The 17,973-nt window shown below is 39.3% G+C and overlaps 1 protein-coding gene and 1 long non-coding RNA gene across 7 annotated transcripts in view; one reads left to right on the top strand and one right to left on the bottom strand.

Moving 5' to 3' along the window:
• Positions 1-1,495: 1,495 nt before the first annotated feature.
• Positions 1,496-14,725, bottom strand: LOC109277032 (uncharacterized). 4 transcript variants are annotated; one of them, XR_002084962.2, is made up of 5 exons: positions 14,230-14,486; positions 13,892-13,938; positions 12,956-13,193; positions 11,902-11,962; positions 1,496-1,837 (listed from the first exon to the last, which is right to left on the bottom strand). It is a non-coding gene; the product is annotated as an uncharacterized LOC109277032 (long non-coding RNA). The 4 variants fall into 4 exon arrangements; XR_002084967.2 differs by lacking the exons at positions 13,892-13,938; positions 14,230-14,486 and adding an exon at positions 14,622-14,725; XR_008421750.1 differs by lacking the exon at positions 12,956-13,193.
• CFAP299 (cilia and flagella associated protein 299) overlaps positions 14,671-17,973 on the top strand; it is a 582,511-nt gene continuing 579,208 nt past the window's right edge. For all 3 annotated transcript variants that reach the window (XR_002084957.2, XM_019466401.2, XM_019466394.2), the window contains exon 1: positions 14,671-14,781. Coding sequence is in view for 2 of the 3 variants with exons in the window: in XM_019466401.2 (XP_019321946.1) it covers positions 14,671-14,781 (111 nt within the window). In the remaining variant the exon portion in view is untranslated. The remainder of the gene's footprint in view (positions 14,782-17,973) is intronic.

The following is a 17,973-nucleotide window of genomic DNA, read 5'->3' as shown; positions in this document are numbered from 1 at the left end:
AGGGAACCAGGAAGTGATAGTAGGCCAGATTTTTGTCCAATAATTCGCTAGAAGAAAGAGGTTTTAGGTACACTTGGATATGCTTCAATATCTTTTTTGTGTGCATTTGGGCTAAAGAAGCTAAAATACTTCTTCTAGCCCCTTTTAAGCAGACGGTTAGCATGGCTTCCTTTTTGCCAGGGTCATTTTGTTATACCCCTTAAAAGGATTGGAACTATGGTGTTCTTCTTCTTAACTAGAAGTGCACAAAGACATATTCCTGTGATTGGGAGAAGAGTCTTTTTGCTTTCCCCTGTCCCTTCACATATTGGCTTTTGGACCTATGAGGCTATGATTACGTCTTAATGCATTGTTGAATATGGCTGGGGAAAACACAGGGATAGGTACTGCAAAACAACTTACGGGGAATCAGGAGTCTCCTGGCTCTCTCACTTTCTTTAGTTTTGGCTAATAATTTCATCATTCAGTACATATTTATATGCTGCTACTAGGTACAAGATACTATCTAGATATTGAAACTCATTCAATTTCACTCTTCTCCGAAAAATGAAACATGATCTTTAAGCTGTAAACTTGATTATTCTATGATCCAAAGAGCAGAGGTGAACACATTTGACCTTTCTTCCAAAGAAATCACAATTTTTACCCATACTTACACACTTAATACAGTGCTTTCTCATTCACTGAGATGTTCCCTATTTTTCTAGGTGGTGTTAATAAAGTCTTGTACATGTCTTGAACTAAACTGAAAGTCACTCTAAATGAACATTGTGCACATGTATTTATAACACTAGGGTAATGTCACTGGTGGGGGGATGGGAAGGAAGAGGCTATATTTCCATATTTTTAAGGGCACCTGCCTTTTCTTGCCCTGCCCCTCCCAATTTGAGGAGTTAAGTGGCCAAAAGAACATGTTCATCCAGACCTGGATCCCTTCCTTTTAGCTACCTAGGATTCCAGAATTTCCTGTTAACAGGGCCCCCACACTGCAGGTGTATGGGGTGGTCAGGCTGGTCTTGGAGCCAGATGAAACCTTCAGGTTGGGGTGTCCTCATGTGTGTGCATCAGGAATATGAGGAGAAGGGAGAGTGGACTCCAGGCCATCCGAATTTTGAGGCTGGGACTGGGAGTACACATGAACTATTCTTTATAAGACATCCTCCTATGTGTATATTTCCATGGTTTCTTCCTGTGTTCTGCAAGGAACACACATCTTTAGAACAAATTAACTGTAAACCTTGCCAAAATGGTAAAGTTGATTAAGATCTCCCCTTAACCTCTCCTTTATTCATCTCTTAATATTGGTGATTTCTTCCCAGTATATCCCCATGTTTGTTATAGGCCATTCTTAGTCCTCCTGCAGCCATGGGCTACCTCACCTGGACCGGACCCTCTCCTTCGATGCACCTCATCCCTGCTGACCCCAAATCAACATGGCTAGGACTCCCTTTATTCCAGAAAGTGCCGTGCTTCTGTAAGTAGCTTACGTACTTAATTAAACGAATTTTGATGATTTATTTACCAATTAATGTATTCTTTTTTCCAGGCAACAGAAGGCTTAATCTTGTTAAAATCTACTTCTGCTCAGAAGGCATGTGTAAGGAAAGCAACCTCCACAGTGAAACAAAAACTCAGTACATCCCAGATTTTAGGAATTTGAATCATCTGGTGAGTATCAGTCTTGATACTGTTCCCTGGGTCCATTTGGATTTTTCTCATTCTGCTTAGTTTCTATCACTTCTGTTACCATCACCCCTGGGCCAGTCTCCCCCGGTGCACGTACAGTCTCTTGTTAGTGAGAGGAAAACTTTCGTAAATACTTACTTCTTTCTCAGTACTAAAACAGAATAAAGGGGAGACAGATTACAAGAAACGTAAAAATCTTGTTTACCGATCACCATCTGTTCTGCTATAACACAATTGTTGAAATCTTAAGAAACCTTGAGTTCTCAATAATCACGTAGGAAAACAATTATTTCAATAGAAAAAGGTAGGAATGGCAGTTAGGAGGATACAGATTCTGAAAACAAAGTTATCTTAAAGAGCAACACTTATCCTTGGCTGGAATTTCAGGTAGGCTGCCAGGGGAGTTCTTGTCTGGCAGGCCTGATGCCCTTCCCACCACACCATATCATGGCCTTTGCCTGTGGGGAAAGTTGTTTCTTCAGGGCACTGCTGGCAGACGAAGAAGCAGCCCTTGGATCCTGCTTTCAAGCTGGGGAGACTCAGGCAGGAGCGCCACCCACAGGAGGTTGGGCTAAATGCATAACTCTGGGAAAGATGAAGCAACGTAGAAGAAAAATCCAGGCCGGAAGCGATGGTCAAGGTCGTACTGGAAAAACAGGGTAAAATATCTGGCAGAAAGGCCAAGTTAGATTGTAAATTGAAGAATGACAAATGTCATCAGTAATAAAAAGGTTAGAAACTGATCGGAACATAGTGTATAAATCAGGGCAATTGGTTCTGGACCAAGAACCTGAACAGTGATTGGAAGCAGCTGTCATCTGATGTCTTCAGTGCCTCATGGATTTAAGGGCTCATGACTTAAAATGAAAAGTAGAAAACATGGTCCCTGTTTTATGTAGCTCATACCTCTCAATTAACTTCCCTGTTTAAGTATGACTTGAAGGAAGCTACAATTTATTACCAGCGTCTCTCAATAGATAAAGTAAGATACAAAGGAGTTACAGGATTTGATAATGGTTCCCAATTAAACAGACACAACCAGACCTTGACTTTTCTAAAATCCAAATCAGCATTGTGTTATTATGTGTTGGCTTCTCAGGAAAATTGTCTTAAATAGTTTTTCTTGACCTATCAAATGGCTTAATTACTCTTTTTCTGTTAGTATCCAAAGACCTATATAAAAATTGCATTAGCCTAAAAAAGCTATTAATTAAGGTTGGTTAACATGTGGAGGAACAAATTGGTTATGTAATCATGTATACTATAATGGTCAATAAATTATATAGGTCTGTAATAAACAGTGTTCAAGTATTTTATAAAAATAACAGTTTACTCTTGAATAATTATGCAGGCCAAACTTCCAGAAATCAGTAGGAGTTTAAATTTTATTTTGAAATTACTTAGGTTATTTTTAGTCTCTTCTAAATTAGAAATTAGATCCCCTTCTGTGTATTAGTAATTATTTGGAAACTTTGAGTGATCTAATTTAATCAAAATAATTGCCAATACTGTTATTGTTCTTGATAGCTCCCAGTGCAGTAATGCTTCAAGGCAAATACTAGATTTTTTTAAAAATTTTTTTAATGTTTATTTATTTTTGAGACAGAGAGAGACAGAGCATGAATGGGGGAGGGGCAGAGAGAGAGGGAGACACAGAATCGGAAGCAGGCTCCAGGCTCTGAGCCATCAGCCCAGAGCCTGACGTGGGGCTCGAACTCACGAACGGTGAGATCGCGACCTAAGCTGAAGTCGGACGCTCAACCGATTGGGCCACCCAGGCGCCCCAATACTAGATTTTTAATTGAAGTAAAGGACAATATCCTTAAAATACATTTTAAGAAAATTTAGGAATTTATGTTACATGTACACTCTTTCTGGAATACATAATCTACTGGGAAACGTTATGAAGAGTAAAAACCTGTTTTTCTCTCTAGAACAGTTATCAGGAGAGGCTTTCAGAGTACTTTGCAATCAATTTTTATTATCAGTCCTTTATAAAACCCCTCAAAATCCAATAATTGACTCATAAACCAAATAGTAAATGGAAAGAGGAAACATTAAGAAGCATGGTTCATTATGCATGGCATCAAAAGCAGAGGCCTGAATTATGATTAATGCATTTGGTTATGGATAAGCATGCACATAGAGCCACATTTTCAAGTTTTGATTTTTTTTAACTTTTTTTTTTTGAGAGAGAGAGAGAGAGAGAAAGAGAGAGTGCATATTAGAGCAGGAGCAGGAGAAGGGAGGGGCAGAGGGAAAGAGAGAGAGAGAATCCCAAGCAGGGCTCAGTCCCGTGACCATGTATGTGTTCATTACCTGAGGTGAAATCAAGAGTCAGATGCTTAACTGACTGAGCCACGCAGGTGCCCCTCAAGTTTTGGTCTTTACTAAAACTTTAATTTTATCAGACTCAGTCACAGCCATTTCAGTTGTGTTGCTATCATTACCTCCTCTGTTTCGATGTTCTATAGTGCAGATCAGAGACATTAACACTGATGTGCCCTGGGAGAAAACAATTTTCAAAGAAATTTGAAACTCTGAGGATAGCAACAATTTTGAAAAAATAAAAAAGATGTGTGTCGCAGACTGTGAGTCTAGAGTTCTCTCTTGTTCAGCAAAAGGGTAGATGCAGAATTGAATGCAAAAGAGGCTAATGTCTGGGAGGAGGCAAGAGACCCAAAGAGGGGTTTTGTCTCCATATTTAATGAGCTCTCAAGATATTACCCATGTGAAGAAAACAAGATCTTACACACATGAACGTGGAGAAAACAATCAGACAGTAATCATTAACTTGTGTGTGTAAGAAGCAAAGGGTCTGGGGGAGGCAACTGGAGTTTGTGATATTGGCATCACATGGAAATTAATTTCCTGCAGGTGATATAACAAGTTAGTTGTGATCCTATTACAATATCTCGCTAGCTAAGCTCTGGTACTTTTGCCTCTTGGTGGCGACTTTCCACCCTAAGCTTTTTTCTAACCCATTTATGTAAGTTGCACCTATTTCCCCACAGATGTGGGCCAGTAATTATATATTAGAATATTCACCTGATAGTAGATATTCTGCATGGACATGGAAAAGGAGAAGTTTTCGGAGAAAGTTAAAAAAAAAAACTGATAAGTAAAAATGTTAATGAGGTCCTGATAGAAAAGACAACACGGGGGGATGCTTTAGTATGGTCACATAAGTACACCTTTGTGTTCTGTCCATTAAATTAAGTGTGCATTTAAAATATTTACTGCTGAAACACTGTAGTTGCCAGAAATATTCACTCTTGGTTATTGAAATCAATACTTTTGTGTTCCTTTGGCTAATGTTAACATCATTTTGGCAAATGACACTAGTGCCCATTTATAAAATCTTTTAACTTTTCTTCAAAAATATATTCTAAGATGGTAAAATATTGACTGTTCAGATTACTTGGCGAGGGTTAGCTCTAGTGGTATCTGCATTTTCCTAAAAATAATATTCATTTTACCTGTTTTTATATTTAAAAGTGAAACTGCTAGGTAGAGATGGATAAATGGGTAGATGGGGAGTGTGTCAAGGGGTTGGAAAGACAGGGAGAGGAAGGTGACAATTTTGAATGGAAAAAAGATGTGAAACAGACATTTGTTTTTTTTCGAACAAGAGATCAGACACACTGAGACAATATGGTCATCTTGCCAAGCATGTTGTTATTTGTAGTCATTTAATACAGTATGTGTTTTCTTCCATCAAAGTGCATTATAGGATAATGACTCCACTGTTCCCCTTTCTTCTCAGAGACTTCCTCCAGGTTAGACGTAAACGCTTAATGAATGCGTACGTTATAACAGAATATTACAGAATTTTGAAGCTAGATGTGATCGCAGAGATCATCCAACCTAAACTCATTCTTTTAGAGAAGACAAAATGATTTTCTGATTTCTTAAGATGCAGCATGCTTGCATTCTTTAAGTCTGTCCTTCCCACATAGAAAACTTTTTTTTTACCCCATTCCATGTTGTACCTTGCAAACATTTTTATCATAACTTCTATAAAGTTTTATTTTCTCATTTATTTACAAAGTTGTTTCCCCAAACCTGCTTAGTTCGTCTTATTTTTCTTCACTCAATCAACTACCAGTTCATGCCTTTTGTGTCTCCTGTCCCAAAATGTCAATATCCTTGAAGATAAAAAGGACCAAACTTTATTTTTGATTGTACTTTCAGGGTCTATGTAGCACAGAGCTTGATTTGGTTATGTTAAATTATTGCTGGGTGAGTTTTACCTTTGCTTTGATAAGTAAGAGTCAGTGGGAGAGATGGCTCAAAATGTCTTTTATTGTAATTATTGTGCTTAATTTATCTCCAGTCAGAGAATGTTTGAGATCCTGGAGAAGCAAAGCCAAGTACAATGAGTTAATTAGCTCTTAATGGAATTGGCATCTCTTCCTTTAATGCTTCTTCTAGAGAGGCTAGTGAAGTATAGTGATCTTCCTTCCAGACCCTTTTATATTGGCTTAGTTGTAACAGGTTGTGTTATTACCATGGCTGCAAAAATACTTGAATATCTAATGAGCTCTGACATTGTACTCAGAGGCTAGAAAGAAGACAGTGGTTTAAAATAGATCCAGCCTCTCCTCTTAGGAATTCTATAGAGGTCACTGCGTATTTTAGAGGGGCTAAATATACTCCTCAGAGAGGCAGCCTGTTTCCACCTTGTATCTGGGGTTTTAAAGATGTCACTTTTTATTTTCTTCTGAAATTTCATCTGAATTTTTTATCTTCAAGTCGGTGCCTCATTATTTGAATTTACTAAGTATCAGCAAGTTTTCATTAAAAACCAACCACATTGATGTATTTCTTATTTTAAGCCGGTGTAAGTTTGATTGAAAATGAAAATCTTTTTTAATCTTACTCAGGTGTAAAAAGTAGGTATTAAACTTGAACTCAGTTACTGCTCTATAGAATTCCTTCCCCCAAGGTTTCTTGAATCTCTTTCCTACACTTACTTTCCAACTCCGACTCCCTTCCTTCCTCTCTTCTAGATCTAAGAGGTCTTTCTGTCAACCTTCCAGTCATTTGCTGTCAGGATAATCTTTCCAAAGTACAATTCTGATTAGCATTTCTTTCCAAACATTTCTTTTGATTCTCCTTTACTTGGACAATACAGTTGAAGTTTATTAAATTGACAAATCTCACCATGGTCAGCTTCTGACTTACCATGCCATTTCCTCCCACTCTTACATATATATCCTGCACTATAATCAAATTTACCAGGACAAATCTGTGTTTTCTCACTTTGAAACTTTAGCACATGTGATTCATTCACATGGACATTTATTCAGAGTCCCATATTCCTATCTCAATACTTCAAATTTACTACAAAGGCCATGTTATGCTTTAAACTTTTGTTGAATCTTCCAGTTAGAAGTGACTTTTAGCTGCTCTGGATTTGCATAGTGCTTCAAAAATATCATTTGTCTTACGTTATTATTATGCTAGTAATGTAAAGCACCTTTCTAAAACTTGGGTGCTAACATTTAGGTTGTTTATAGTTCTCACACTGAGTGTATTGCCTTTTACTTGGTAGTTTCCAGAAGTGAATGAGTAAAACATACAGGAAACTTTTATTCAGCAAATGGTTTTTTATGCAACTTAAAAAAAATTTTTTAATGTTTATTTATTTTTGAAGGAGAGAGAGACAGAGCGCTAGTGGGGGAGGGGCAGAGAGATAGGGAGACACAGAATTTGAAGCAGGCTCCAGGCTCTGAGCTGTCAGCACAGAGTCCAACATGGTGCTCGAACTCACAAACTGTGAGATCATGACCTGAGCCAAAGTTGGATGCTTAACCAACTAAGCCACCCAGGTGCCCCTATTCAGCAAATGTTTTGAAGACCCAGTATATTTCAGGTGCCATGTCAGATGCTGAGAAAATGGAGGTGAACAGGGATGATAAAGTCTTTGCCTTCATGTGTATAGATTCTTTTTTGTAAATATTTTATTTTTTTAACGTTTATTCATTTTTTGATAGAGACAGAGCATGAGTGGGGGAGGGGCAGAGAGAGAGGGAGACACAGAATCCGAAGCAGGTTTCTTGCTCCAAACTGACAGCACAGAGCCCGACGCGGGGCTCGAACTCACGGACCGTGAGATCATGACCTGAGCTGAAGTCGGATGCTCAACCAACCGAGCCACCCAGGCGCCCCTCGTGTGTATAGATTCTAACAAGGAGTATAGACATTTTGCAAATACCTTATAATTGAGATGTTCATAACAATGAGGGGAGTAGAAACTGCTCTGGGAATATATAAGAGAAGATCAATTACTACATCTCTATACTTCTGTCTATACCAATATCTGTAAAATGGAACTAATTAGTTAAAAGAATGTGTACTTTGAAAGAATGTTCTAGGTAGAGGCAACAGCATATTTAAAGATCCAGTGACAAAAGAAATTGTGGCTTCTTTAAAAACTGAAGGCAGTCCAGTGTAGTTGGAACATGTCATGGGTGAGACGGAGGGGTCAGAGGAGAGTCAGAATGTGGAGGGCCTCGTAAGCTATGTTTTAAAAAAATATTATTCTAAGGGCTATGGGAAGACAATGGAAGTTGTCAGAGGAACATGATGAAATAACATCAGTGTTTTTAAACAATCACTGATTACACTGGGACGAGTAGAATGGAGCCAGTGGGGTATAAGGAAACCAGGAAAGAGGCTATTTTGGGAGTGTTGGTGTCAGTCTCTGGCTTAGTCAAGGAAGCAATGGCAATGAGACTGGGAAGAAATCGAAGCCTACAAGAGATATACTTGGGAGACTAAAATAATAGGTTGCATATTTCAGGGGTGAAGGAGAGGCAAGGGTCATGACTGTCTTCCCAATTTTTTCCAAGAACCACCAAAAGAAGGGGAGGCTGTATGTTGACAGAGGGAACCCTGGGGTAGGAGCAAGATGAGGAGCAGGGGAAGAGAAACAAGCCAATTTTATACACGTTATACATCCAGTGGTATCTGGTAAGAAGTTGGATGTTTCATTGGAGCTCAAGAAGGTAACCCAGCTAGTTCTAGATTTGGGAACCATATGCATGTAGGCCAGAAGTAAAGTTATGGACCTGGGTGTGATCTCAAAGTGAGACGGTAAAGAGGCAGGAAAAAGGCCTAGTAGAGAACCCTGAGACATTCTAAATTTTTAAAAAGTAGTTAAGGGGGGGGCGCCTGGGTGGTTCAGTCGGTTAAGCATCCGACTTCAGCTCAGGTCATGATCTCACGGTCCGTGAGTTCGAGCCCCGCGTCGGGCTCTGTGCTGACAGCTCAGAGCCTGGAGCCTGCTTCCGATTCTGTGTCTCCCTCTCTCTCTGCCCCTCCCCCGTTCATGCTCTGTCTCTCTCTGTCTCAAAAAAAAAAAAAAAAAAAAAAAACACATTAAAAAAAAATTTAAAAAGTAGTTAAGGGGAAGGGGAGCCAGCAAAAAGAAACCCTAAAAAATGAACAAACAAAAAAAAAGCTGACGGAAAACCAACCAACTAGTCTCAAGGCTAAGTAATGCGAGGGAAGTTAAGAAACTTTTGAAGAAAAAGGAGTGCTCACAAGATCCAGTGCACCTGAGAATCAAAGTAGTATGAGGACAAAAAAAAAAAAAAAATATGTCCATTGACCCTCAAGGGCAAGGAAGTCATAACTGACTGGTAACAAATTTCAGTGGAACTGTGTGTAAAACTAGATGAAATGTGTTGGGCAGAAAGTGGAAGGTAAGAAAAGGGAGAGAGTGATTGAAGTTAACTCTTTCAAGAAGCTTTGCTATGAAAGGTGGGAGAGTCCATAGCTGAAGTGGGCGGTGGAGTTGAGAGGCTTGTTTTTAATTTCCTTTGGTTGGTTTTAAAATGGAAAAGAGGCTGGGGAGAGGGGGGAGATTTTGAGAGAAGTGAAAGGAAGGAGAAGAGAGAGAAAGTAATGATAGAGGTGATAATCAAAATAAGAAATCCTGGGAAGGCAGAAGGAGAGGCCTAAGAGGATGTAAATCTCTTCCTTTGAAACAAAAGGGAAGAAGAACCGAGGTGTGAGTAAGCTTGTGTATCTGAATGAAGGATATCTAATCTGATGGCTTTTACTTTATTCCTTTGTGGAATAGAAGTCAAGATTACCTGCTTTGAAACAGGAGGATGCAGGATTAAAGACAGAAGAGAAAATAGGGAAAGGCACAGTAGAAAATAAGAGTGAATCGAAGGTACAAAACAGTTAAGACTGTGGTGTCAGTGCTGAGTACCCCCACTTGAAATAGGCAGCTTTGCATCGGCAGCGGTGGCCCTCTATTTCCACGTGATGTGTTCTGAGACTGGCCACTCAAGGGAAGTTTTGTTATAGATTAGATCCTAATTCCCATGTAGACAAACAAGTTGAGGGAATTTTCAGTGAAACTGTTAGATAAACCTTCTAAGAGCCATTGAGAGGCCAAGTTTTCCTCTGTTCCAAAGAGATGATTGTAGCTATGACATCTCTCATCTATCTCATAGCACAGTAGTAATTTTCAACTTTTATCAGCTGCTAAGACCCGTCAACCCTGCTCCTGGGACTTGTCTTTCTCTCTTCTGGATCCTTCCTTACACACTGTTAGATACAGTCAAGAGAAGAGAAAACTTGGGACTTATGGCATAGGAAAACATTGTGTCTCCAGACGGAGAAGCTGTGGAACCAGAACTCCAGCACTTTAGAATAACTGAGATGGTGTGAAGGTCCAGTGATCTCATCATAAGAAACATCTTAAATAAATTCAATGTCATCATTATTACAAAGCACAAAAGAGCTCTCCTGGTTCATGATTAAGCAATAGTGCTCATTTGCAATCCATGGAAACTTAATAAGCAATTGGGCAACAACACACACACAAATTTCTTATCTTATTAGAGCAAGCATATGTTTTTCTTTCTTAAGTGATGATAATGTGTTAAATCCATCTTAATAGAGCCTCAAGTTCTTACTCAGAGTGTTTAGCATCCCATCGACATAATAAGCAAGGCATTCCGCTTCCGATCTTGTCAACCTACCAAAAGTATGTTTTCTATTCATTTTCCCAGACACCATAGTATATTGCTGAACAGCTGGAAATAGAAAACTGTAGAGTTTAATTTGAAATTCTTTTACTTTTTATTTATTTTTTTAATGTTTATTTATTTTTGAGAGAGAGAGAGAGAGAGACAGAATATGAACAGGGGAGTGACAGAGAAAAACAGAATCCCAAGCAGGCTTCAGGCTCTGAGCTGTCAGCACAGAGCCCAATGTGGGGCTTGAACTCCTGAACTGTGAGATCATGACCTGAACTGAAGTCAGCCGCTTAACTGACGGAGCCACCCAGGCACCCCTGAAATTCTTTTACATAGTTCTACCAGGTAAGTACAGTACCAATGCCTGTTTATTTTAAAGACACACTTATACTTAGATTTTTCCTACATTCCTGACCTTTGTTTTAGCCTTGTGCTTTTTTTTTTCCTACTCAACACCAACCTAAATATGGCATATATCCTGTTATTCTCACATAGCACATATTTATTCTCATTTACATTTTGGAGTTTTACTGTGAATGTACATAATCCTTGCTGGTCCTTTTTTTTTTAATTTTTATTTTTTAATTTTTTAAAAATTTTTTCCTTGTTGGTCCTTTTGCAAGGAATGAAATTGCTGGGATTTGTGGCTAAATTCCAGGTTTCGATCTTTAAAAATCCCAGACTTTAAGTAGGAATGCATTGTTTTCCAAAATAAAGTATTTCCCAATCATAACAAAGACTTTGCAGTTGGAAATAGGGACTTGCTGAAGCTCATTAATTTCTCTCTTACTGTCTTTTTCTCAGGCACTTGTCAAAAAGTAGTTTTGAACTTAAATTGAAAGTTAAACAAAAGACAATTGAATTAAACCTACAATAATTCAAGCCTTTCTGTAAGGAACAAGGCTAAACTTCTAAACTTTCTTTTTCTCTTTAAATATTCATAGAGAAACCTATTGGTTGAAAATCACCCTAAATGTTTTGAGTTAGGAGACACAGCTAGACTCATTGACTGAAAGTATTTGCATAATTGTTTAAATTTGGGTGCTTTAGAGCTTACCTCATCAAAGACTTGTTTACCAAATAGTAAATTTAATGAGGTTTCCACTGGAAATGCACAGTCCCAATGGATCATAATAGTATAATATTCAAACAAAGACCGCACACTTTACTAAAATACAGGCCTTTGTAATCAAAGTGCTATAGTTTAACGAACCTGAGATTTTCTAGATGCTTTACTGCTTCTTGAAAGTGATGAAATCTTGATGGAGGAGGACCTTAAAGCAAATATAATCGATATAAATAGGGGCACCCAGACACTTTGACAGGAAGACAGAATTTTTTCAGTAGTGCATGATCATCACTCAAAGCCATTGTTATTGTAGCCTAGCCTTTTTCAAGGACATGATTACTACCTTCTGCAAACTCTTCAACCTAGCACTCAAAGCCTTCCGACCAAGTTTCTTCCTCTGGGAACCTTCTTTTCCTCTACACTTCTTAGGGGCCCCCTCATAACATCAAAACAATGTGCAGCTTTCCCCTACACAGAACCTGATCTTTCTTTCCTCCACATCTTAGAATATGCATCCCTTTTGCTCCTGTTATTTGTGCTAAGTTCATGTTGCCTTTCTCAATTGGATATATATAAATATATACATATTTTTTTTCTAAAAAACATATATTTTTTTCTAAAAAACAACAAAAAAACAACTTTCATAATGAATTCCATGTGGCTCTTCAAACCTCTACTTACCTTAACTTCCCTTTGTGGGAAATTAGGATTCATAAGTTGTGTTGCTATTTTTATCTTTAAGATTTCAAACCAATTCATTTAGATTCACTCTATGTTGTGAATCATGCTAACACTATTTTTTCTAGTGGACTTGGTGTCATGATTAAACAAGTTGATGCGTAGGAAGTATTTAGAACAGAACTGGCATATCGTAAGGTCTTAGTAATATTACAAGAAAGCAAATACTTGTATTTTCTGTATACAGTAAGTGGCTGAAACTTTTCCAGGCCTTTGCTTGTGCTCAATTCACACTAAATAATGCTTCTTTCAGGAGTGACTTATAGAATTTCTCTAGACGATAGAGAATATTGAAAGTTATGCCCCTTATTAGAATGTCTTAAGTGGCAAGAATGATTTATTTTCATTCTTGGGCTATTTGAATTTTCATATCTTTTCAGATATTAGATGATGTTAAGTTGGTGGTTGTTAATTGTAGCACAAATAGTAGTTAAGGATGTAACTCATTGTTGGCACTTACCACAGTGCTTGACGTGCAGGGAGTGTTCAATAAATGTTGTTATTATTGTTGTTTTTGTTGTACTTTTGTCTCTCTCTCTCTTTTTTTAAGAGGCTCCATGCCCTACATGGGGCTTCAACTCATGACCCTGAAATCAGGAGTTGCATGCTCTACTCAGTACAGTAGGCACATTGTACCAGGCATCCCTCTTTTTTGTTGTATTTTGAGTGCTCAGGGTTTCTCTATCCTTTCTGGTCTCCTGAATGCAATGATTAAATTGCATTCAAAAAATGTCCAAAATGCCTTTTAAAATATTTCAAGAGATAATTCATTAATTAAAAAACAAGTCAGTGATTCTGCGTGCATGGGTGGCCCAGTCCCTTAAGTGTCCGACTCTTGATTTCAGCTCAGATTATGAACTCATGGTCGTGGGATTGAGCCTCATTGGGCTCCGTGCTGAGCGCAGAGGCTGCTTGGTACTCTCTCTCTGTCCCTCTTCCCCACACACCTCTGCTCTCTCCCTCTCTAAAATAAATAAGTAAACTTAAAAAAAAATAAGTCGGTAATATCTTAGAGATTATTGTGCCCACATCACTTAAAATTTGTACATTTGTGACACCGTGATTTTTGAGATGACCTTTTTAAATTGGGAAAGGTGACTGCCAAGTATCTTACCAGATATCTTCATTAAAAGAAACCTTTTTAGCACACCTGAAAATCTTCAGAATCAATTCTGTAAGTACTTAAAGAGCAACTACCAGAGGCTCAGTATTGTACTGTGTGTTAATTTGCAAATATGATTTGTAAAATACTAAAATCCAAATAAGAATGCTGAAGTTTCACCAGCTGCCACTTTAGATTACTTTAAATCCATTTTAAAAAATGCAACTTTGTTCTAAGGGGAATGTCTTTAGTAAGAACATTTACTTTCTAATTTTCCACAGATATCTTACTTACCCTTTAAAAAAGGCAGCTTCGACAAAGGCAAGGTCTTTCATTGTGTGCTTATTGAAAGTTAAAAAAAAAAAAGAAAACAAGTTTAAAAAACAAGCAATTGGGGCCAAAAGAGGTTTTCAAAGATATTCTCACTGAATTTCTTTCATTTGGGAAATTCATAAATTCTTCCTCATATCCAAACATTAGCAATAATTTGCCTTTAAGTTTTATTTTTAAAAATAATATAACAAATCATTAAATATTTTATTATTGTTTTTTGATACAAGATCATTTCCAAAGACTTCAGTTTTGAGATACGCTTCTTGCAAAAATAGACCTTCACTTTCTTGAGTGCTAACCTCGGTATTTTTGTCCCGCATAACATTGCGTTAGAATGAGATTAAGAGTGCTGATCTAGAATATTTTGTCGACACATCCTGGCAGTCTCATAATATTTAATTTTGGATTGCAATTTGCATCTCTCACGTGGCTCCACGTTTCACCAAGGTTTGAATCAGCTGACGGGTGTCAGGCTTGAATTTGAAGCGGGTAATTCGAGACCGCGTTCCTAGGAGTTACGGGGAAACACGAAACTCAGTAACGAACACGGGGGGTGGGGGTGGGGGTGGGGGTGGGGGTGGGGGTGGGGGTGGGGGTGGGGGTGGGGGTGGGGGTGGGGTTAACTTCCGAGGCTCCGCACCGGTTCCCAACTGATCGGAAAAAAGACACGAAGGGGGTGGAACTTCCTGACCTGACGCTGGCGCCTCTGTCGCTAGGGACGCTTCGGCTAAGGCAACAAGATGGACCAGGAAGAGAGGCTGACGGCCGTGGACAACGTAGTCACTCAGTTCAACACCTATGAAGATTTCCTCGACTCGCAGATCACTTCCGTGGACCTGTACTACCTGGAGGTAAGAACTGCGGCACCGCAGAGTGGACCCCGTTTTCCTTTTAGTCCTTCCCGATCCCCCATTCATGGAGTGGTCGCCCCCTGGCGGTGGACTCCGGCGACGTCAGGCGCCGCAGTATCCCGACGGCGGCGCCAGAGGGGCGGGGAGCTGAATCACCGGGTCCTGAACCCGCCCGGTACGGCCTCAGTCCGGCCAGAATTCGGGTCCCTGGAGGTGGCGGCCCGTGTGGAAACATGCGGGTGCGCCCGCACGCCCGCAGGGAGTCTTCAAAATCTGCCTTTCCCTCTCACATGAGGCCTCCCGGCCCATTCTTTCCAAAGTCATTGCCTGCGAGGAGGTGGCTGGATGCGGAGACCTGCGGAGACCCTTGCGCTGGGCTGTAATGCAGGTCTGGCACGCTGTTTCTCTTTGCTTTGCCACTTTGTATTAAAGAACAGAAGAGAGTAGCCTTCCAGGGCAAGTGGCGACACCAACCTGGTGTATCTGGTGTCATATAGGGCATCTGGGCCCATAAACCTCCACCCCACTCTCGTACCCTTAATTATGGGTAGGCACTACAGGAATATGTAGGCATATTCCTGATTTATGTTTATCGAGCTGCGAATCACAACTAATATTGAGAGTAAAAAAAAAAGATCCTGCTATACTGCAAAGTTAGACGTCATGGGGTTGGCCACTGTCTTCCACTCAGCAACCATCTTCCTCCCCCCTCTTTAAAGGTGTGTGTTTGATGGGGTGGGGGAGATAATGGAGTGGGGGCGGCAGAGAGTTCTTGTCTTCTGGGAGGCGAACCAGGATGGGCTGGAAAATAACAGGCTGAGAGGTCCTGAGAGGCAGGAGGTGAACGGTGGGTGGATCCCTATAGCCCTGGGATCTTGCCAGACCAGGCCGACTAAAGGCGCACTGCTCTGGAGACTCTGCTGGCGGGGAGCCAAGACACAGCCCCAGAATGCCTCCTTCCTATTTAGGCCAGGCAGAACAAGCGCCACTGGGTGGTGCCAAACCACAGCCGAATCTCTGAAGGGTTTGCATCTAGTAGCCAACTCCCCAAACCCCGTGTCTGCAACAGCTAATTCTGCATTGTGGTGGATTTTTGGGCTCCAGAGATCATGTTAGCAAGATTTTTCTTACATGCTTACTTAAATATTGATTGCAAGGTTTGAAAAGTGCTTATTCTTTGAAATGCATTCATGTGCTAGATATGAACGTTAATTCTACATAGCTATGGCAGAGGTACACGCTATACGTAGCATATACGCTTGGCAGTATTTAACCCAAGAATAAATGAGAGAACTGTTCTCCAAAGAAAGTGAAATACATGTCTAATAAGGGGACCTGGAGGGAGTAAAGGGGCCTGAGAGATAATCAGAACTGAGCTCAGAATAACTAAATAGTGCTAGAAGTTCAGACTAGGTGCTGAAGAGAAAAATAGAATCTGTTGTCAAGACCTTCTTTTTTTAGGCTTATTTATTGATTTATTTTGGTGGGGGAGGGACAGAGAGAGAGAGAGGTGGGGGAGAGAGAATCTCAAGCTGGCTCCTCACTGTCAGTGCAGAGCCCAATGCGGTGTTTGATCTCGCAAACCAATCTTGCAAACCTTGAGATCAGGACTTGAGCCAAAATCAAGAGTAGGATGCCTAATTGACTGAGCCACCCAGGTGCCCCTTGCCAAGCCCTTCTTATTTCAGCAGTTAGGTTGGAGAGAGTGGGATATAACCCAACTTTGCTTCCTTCTTCATGCCCACATATCTTCAAGTGGAGTCTCTTTTACACATAACTGCCACAACTCACCTATTCCGAGGTGAGTCCAATTAGGGAACTAGGTCTGTACAACTAGAGGGAATCCACACTCATGTCCATATCAGTTAATCTAGTCCTCTGTTCATGTGTGTCTACAGATGTTTGAGCAAACCTAATAGCACCAAAGAGATAGCCCAAGGTGAGTAAGGAGGGTAACTAATGTCAAACAAAACATTTAAAACCCAGAGACAACTTTAAATAAATTCTAATTTTCTATCTCAGAGGCATTTTAATATCTATCAAATCTATAAGCAAATTAATAGACTGCTATGAAAAGGGAGCAGAGAGCAAGAAAGAATTCTTAGAATTTAAAAATATAATTGATAGCATTTTTGAAAGGGCTAATAGAATGAACACTTTTTAAAGGACAAATTAATTTTCTGGAAGTTAAAGGTGATATAGTTACCCAGAATATAGTAAAAAAAAAAAAAAAAGTGGAAAATAAGAAAGAATTCTATGAAAGAAAATATGAAAGAATAGTTTCATGATGCTCAATATCTATCTAATAAACTTACCAGAAAGAAATTATACAGAAAATGAAGGTGATAATCAATTGAATAATGAAAAAAATTTTTCTCTGTTGCAGATAAGCACAACATTAGCTGTTAAGCAGGATAAATGAAAAAGATTCATCCCTAGATAGATAGTGGTAGAATTTTATAATTCTGAGAATAAAATGGTAATTCAAAAATAATTCAAATTGGCTTGTATGACATCAAAATTAAAAACTTTTGTGCACCAAAGTACACTATCAATAGAGTGAAAAGACAGCCCATAGAATGGGAGGAAATATTTGCAGATTATATATCTAATAAGGGGTTAATATCTAGAAAATGTGGCATGCGCGCACACACACACACAGGAGTATTACACAGCCATGAAAAAGGATGAGATTGTGCCATTTGTAACAACATGGATGGACCTAGAGGGTATTATGCTAAGTGAAAAAAGTCATACTGAGAAAGACAAATAACATGATTCCACTCATAAGTAGAATTTTTAAAAAAAGTGAACAAAAAGCAGAATCAGATAAATACAGAGAATAAACTGATGGTTGCCAGAGGGAAGGGGGATGGGGGGTGAGTAGAATGGGTGAAAGAGAGTGGGAGATACAGGCTTCCAGTTATGGAATAAGTCATGTGAGAATACAAGGCACAACATAAGGAATATAATCAATGATATTATCATGGTATAATGGGATAGATGCAATGGGACACACTTGTGGTGAACATAGCATAATGTATAAACTTGTAAAAATCACTAAGTTGTACACCTGAAACTAATGTAACATTGTCAACTCTACTCAAAGAACTCACCCCACAATGATATACCATTTCACCTCTTTCAGGATAGCCATTTAAAAAACCCAGAAAATAGGGCATCTGGGTGGCT

The sequence above is a fragment of the Panthera pardus genome, unplaced genomic scaffold (assembly GCF_024362965.1).
Source record: "Panthera pardus isolate Hobbes unplaced genomic scaffold, ASM2436296v1 HiC_scaffold_13, whole genome shotgun sequence".
Classification (NCBI taxonomy): domain Eukaryota; kingdom Metazoa; phylum Chordata; class Mammalia; order Carnivora; family Felidae; genus Panthera; species Panthera pardus.
The sequence above is the reverse complement of the archived record's forward strand: the minus strand, read 5'-3'. Positions and strand labels throughout refer to the sequence as shown.